At 47.3% G+C, this 5,567-nt stretch overlaps 1 protein-coding gene across 1 annotated transcript in view; it reads left to right on the top strand.

The window, feature by feature from the left end:
- The window catches only part of T265_10730 (hypothetical protein), a gene marked incomplete at both ends in the record, with an annotated part of 30,391 nt that overhangs the window by 17,179 nt on the left and 7,645 nt on the right, over positions 1–5,567 (top strand). Inside the window, 2 exons of the mRNA XM_009177190.1 lie at positions 580–669; positions 3,765–3,955. Of these exons, the coding sequence (XP_009175454.1) occupies positions 580–669; positions 3,765–3,955 (281 nt within the window). The remainder of the gene's footprint in view (positions 1–579; positions 670–3,764; positions 3,956–5,567) is intronic.

The raw sequence follows: 5,567 nt of genomic DNA, 5'->3' as shown, positions 1-5,567 counted from the left end.
CGTGTCCTGCACGTGACACATTCATCCAAATGATGTGGTGTTCAGTTATTAGGGACGGCTGGCCTCCGTACACACTTGTAGTGCTGAAACCTGCAAGGACACTTTACACAGTGTGGTAGGGGAGAGAAGGAGGAATTAGTGGAGTTTTGAGTAACAGGGATGCAGTATTAGGGTGTTTTCGCTTACCCGTCCTGTCATAGTGCACGCCTTCCCAGTGCTGTCTGCGTCTCGCCGTGTTTTCGAATGCTGCGATATTGGCGGAACATCAAACGCACAAAGATGTACAAAGTTAGAACGAAACGGGCTGCCGTTGGTCGATTGCGGGTTTCTAGTTGGGGGTTCGGATTTCTTGATCGTTGCTGACACCACAAGACATGACGCAAAATCAGAACTGCTGACGCTGTTCAAAAAGAGGCCGCTTTGATTACCGGAGAAGTATGCAGCGGAAACCAAAAAGTTACGTTTGGCTGACCCCTTTTTTCTTCGTTCTTCTTATGTTGCATGCCTTCGTGCATTGAGCATAACGCCTGTTATCATGTACGTGTGATGGATGCGTGCGTATTCCTTCCCTTTTTTCAGTCACGTTGGCCAGGGCCATTGAACTCAAGCATGATCCTAGCCTCATCGCAGGTCTGGCGAAAGAAACTTCCAACATGTACCAAAAAGCAGGTATGTTGGCCTCTTCCTATAGTGAACGAATTTGCTTGTCTAGACCAACAACACAGGTTCTTGTTTACTTTTTTTGGACTCTTATTGAAAAGCCATTGGACTGTGAATAGGAGAACAGCAGGGTCGCACAGGTAGACACACCGTCGTGTTGCTTCATGGTGAAAAGCTTCGCTCCCCGACCATGACACCTGACTAAGGTAGCCATTGAATTGAATTCACTTCAAGGCCAGAGGCTTTGTGTTCTGATTGTTGTTAAAGGATTAGGCGTGAATGTTTGGCCTTCCTCGGGTGCTGATGCGCTGCCGTACTGGCTCCATTCACACACAAATGCCACACATGTGGAGACGGTGTTGTTCCACCTTTAGTACACAGCCAATCGTAGCCATAATCCGAGACGAAATCGTCGCTCTCGTTATGAAACCAACACTGCTTTCTGTTAATGGAAGTGTGCGACATAACGTGACTCAATTTTACTTCGTACTGGTTGACTCGGTTGATATGATGGATCTACTTGAAACTGAATGAGGCATGGCCCACGCAGACTGGGTCGCGGTCGTGATTCCAGCAACGGATCTCGTATTTTATATAGGGACTGGGCGACACCCTATCTAACTGACCCAGGTCTTCATTTGTCCTCCGAGAAACAGTTTATTTAGCCTCATCTTGGTACGGCTTGTTTGTGACGTCCTCCTTTGGGTTTGCAATCAGTATTCTTGAACTTTAGGCTCCCCTGTCTGAGTAAATTCGTTGAATGTAGGACACCTCTCGCCACCGAGTTGGATGTTATGTCAAAGTTTAATGAAAAACCCCAAGTTTAGAAACCCCAGACTAGCTTTCTACACAGGTTTTCGTAGTAGCACGGGCCACTAGTGCGCATCATCATATTCCCCAAGCGATAACCCTTACGCCGCACTGGGTCTGGTTTCGGCTGGCCACATTCAAACCGTGATAAAATTCATTTTGTTTGACATTTTCTTTTTTAGTGAAGTTTCTGCACCTTGTTTTTGTCCTGATCTCCCCACCATCCTTCCCTGCGGTTTCTTCTCCAGGCGAACCTTATGTTTGAGCTGGAAGATGACATATATTCTCAGCTGTCTCTAGGTTCACTAAGCCGGCGCAGTGATGTCAGCTATTCACAATTCCGGCACAGTGACCTTTTCTGAGCCGATGAGGGCTTAGCTCCTCACCGGTGGTTCTGGTGCTTGATTCCACCCCCTCAACTGAGTACTTCTAATGTTCCAGCCTTGGATTTAACCAACTAAATCCCACAAGTTTCTTGCTATCTAAACGTTTACCTTAGTAGACGGATCGATTGTTGGGTCTAGTATAATCCCTCAGAACACAGAACCATTTTTGTATGTAGCCAGCTTCTACGGTCATCAAACAAGGGCTTTTGAAATGACGCTTATTGGTCGGTCCGGCTCCCTCAAACCAGTGTTATGAGCACAAAAAACTATACATCCAAAACATGTAAATACTATTAAACAATTATGTGGAGCGTACAGTATCTGAAACTTATATCTTCTTATCGTTCAGCTGTAGCACTCTTTCGGTGCCTAGCTGCCATGCCACTCGAAGGTTGCACGAGGGATGGGATACTGCCAGGTCACCCAATCCTAGACAAGGGAATTCGAGAGGCAGAGGTCGGGTTCGAACCACGAACCTTCCGGTCAGTAAATTGGCGCTCTAACCACTTAGGCCATCTCGCCCCTTATCTGAAACGTTTGCGCTGGAGCCAAACTGAAAGCTCAAACTGTCTCTGGAGGTGCCACTCAGATAGCACTGCGCAACACTGAATAAAATATGACTTGTTGCTGCGCTTACAATATGGATCAATCAGACTTTGGGTCGACGCATGTGCGATTTCGACTGACCACAAGCGATTCGGACTGACCGACCGGAAGTGCAGTTTGGTCGTACATATCTGCCAGACAATTGTGCCAATATGGGCAACGCAATGTACGGTGTGTTATGAAATAGTAATAGATGGAGGGGCACTGTGGCCCACCTGTGGTGATCAAAATTAGTGAGCACTATTCACGGCTCACCCGTGAAACAATGGTCCGGGTTAACGAATAAGTAGTATATCCAAGGTAATGCTAATGGATTTCGTGAAAATCGGGGGCGTCTGGTTATAGGCTTCAGTAGCTGTCTTTACTCTGTTTACTCGCCTAGGCTATCCTCCCTAACCGTCCAGCAAAAATGGCTTCCGTACCCGAACCTTCTACATTGCTGAAAATCGTCCAGTAGCTGGCCAGTCGTGCAACGTCGTACTTGGTTAAAACTACACCTTTAGGAATGATGAGGTCTTCCACGGTGACGTTGTTGGTCTATCCTATGTTGTGGCATCTCTCCTTTGGACAGTCGCACACCAAGTCGCGGTTTCTAATAGCCGTATTTTTCAGCTTAGTTCTCGGTCTGAACCTTTCAAGCTAGTTTTTTTGTCAAATAACCATCGAAGGTGCACAAAACCGTGTCAAAAACACATTTACAGCGCATCATACATAAAATGTATGCGGCGACTACATTTTGGAAATTCGGATGCCTGGATGCGCCATTGTTAACCGGCATCCGTCAGATACTAGATCATGATTGGCTGTTTGGGCCCCACTTTCGGCCAATCAGAACGTGCCTTGATGCTGGACCGGCAAGTGGCCCAATCTTATGACCAATCGCGTGCGGGATAGGCTTCTTGGTTGTAGCAATGCTCAACCGCGAGTGATTTCGGTGCGGAATACCGCCTAACATGGTTGGTGGGGAATGCTGTTGTGAACTCAAGGGTTAGAGCTTCTTCAGAATTTCTCAAGACGTGCGTACTATTCAAACCACCGTTACGGCGAGAGTTACCCAAGCCTTTCGTAAGTCCTACATCTGTCTGAGCAGTTTTCAACCCGAACTCTTCTTCGTACCAGTACATCAACCTGTTCTATTCCATTTATCTTACTAAAGCCCTATCTCTGAAGATTTTGGATGCAAAGGTCGTCGGGAAGTGGCTGAAATATTTGGAGTTCAAAAAACACTGCTATGAAACCTGTGTAAGTTCTACCATCTTTTCGCCCCGTCTCCAATTTTCACTGCAAGCAACAAGCGGTTAGCCGGTGCTCCCACCGATTCTGGCGTTGCAACTGTGATCGGTCAGATAATCTTAGCAGCTCACCTCGTTATTCTCGAAAGTTTGTCGATGTTCCCACCAGATATGCTACAGTTTATATTCCGGATTGAGAATCCGGTCTCAAGTGTTCAGGGGAAGGCAGGTCCCGATGTCCGAATGGCTTCACCGGCCTTCGTATGTCTAACTTTCTTCCACTATTCTTTTGTCCACCAACTAGCTAGTCTAATTTGTTATCGTGCGACATTGCCAAACGCGTTTCACCATGCTTAGGGTTAATCGATGAAGCTCTACACGGATAAAAAGGCAGGCGTGTTGTGAGGATGATCGGTTGGACTTTGTGAACGTTTAACCAACTGTTCTCGTTCTTGGGTTGCACCCACATGAGACCGGAATGCGTTTGCGGGACCAAGACGATCTGTTGGAACGTTATAAATAAAAGTGGCATTGATGAGTTCACGTGTCATTGTCAATTATACAACCAAACTCAACTGATCGAGCCAACATTAGTCTCAACGATACCACCGCAAAACTTCCAATCATGTGTAAGGGAAGCCTGACGACGAGCAACCGACCCAGTTTGAAAAGTACGACGCATGGTCCGACATGTCGCTTGTTCAATTTGTCGTACAGCCGGACTTGATCTTTTCATGCTTTGTCGGGTTAATCACTCGGCGATAGTTAGCGCGTCACTATCACCCCCCGACTATTGTCCACGAGAGCGGTGTCAATGTTATTCTTGATAAATTGATAGGCCAGCATTAGCTACTTTGTCCTGTTGCTTGTTTCAGAGACCTTTTTTCGTCTTTCAGCTGTACCACCCCTCCAATACCTAGTTGCCATGCCACCCAAAAAATCACGAGACCGGAAATACTGCCAGGCTGTCCAAACCTAGACAGGACTGGTCAAAATGCTGGACTCAAACCGCGGTCCTTCTAGTCAGTAAGCTCGCGCCTTACTCGCCGATTGTCTCCAGCCTATAGCACTGCGATAAACACTACCAACGTGTTAAACAGTGATGTTTTGGTGTCATTGGTCAATTTCTCTACGTTTCCGTATGGTGCTGAGGTTTCCCCCAACACCATGTCCAAGTGTCATGCCCACAGGGGCATACCACGACTTTGGATCCCTCCAGCGCCTAGTATAAACCAATATACGCATTCCAGATTGCTGTGCACACACCCCGCGTGGCCAACTTATCGGTGCGTGATTTATATATATTGTGACTTAGTTGTGAGTCGAGCGACACAAACTGACACACTGATGGGTGTTTTCGAAAGTGGCATGAGAGTATTGTTAGTGGTGAATGACATGGTTGTACGAGGGTTGGGATACTGCCAGGGCTCCCACACCTAGACAGGAGGACGATTAGTGTCCTCAACTGAGGCCTTTGGCTCAAAGCAGCAGTGTTGGGCTGAAAATGCAAGTATATTATCATTTTTACGGAACACGTCGCCATACATGTTCCAACCCCCAATCTGGAGGGCCAGAAGACTGCGTTCGTCAGACCTCTACCCATGGACCAACCTGCTATGAGAGACCCTGTGATTGTCGCGCGGGCACCCCCCAGTATGGGCCAATGGGTCGCCGAGGTACACAAACCGTCACCACGGTAGGGTCCATTCTCTTCGTGACTGTTCGAAAGTGAGTACTCGAAAGGATTATTTCTGTTGTTTCTCGTTGTCAATACGCAGTATCCCCATCTATGCCGCCCGAGCCAAGCCTCTTGTTCGGAGGTTTAACCCTCCAGTCAGTAGCACAATACCACTTCAACTGGATAATGGATTGC

The sequence above is a fragment of the Opisthorchis viverrini genome (genome assembly GCF_000715545.1).
Source record: "Opisthorchis viverrini unplaced genomic scaffold opera_v5_399, whole genome shotgun sequence".
Classification (NCBI taxonomy): domain Eukaryota; kingdom Metazoa; phylum Platyhelminthes; class Trematoda; order Opisthorchiida; family Opisthorchiidae; genus Opisthorchis; species Opisthorchis viverrini.
Note: the sequence above shows the minus strand (reverse complement) of the source record. Positions and strands in the feature narration are given on the sequence as shown.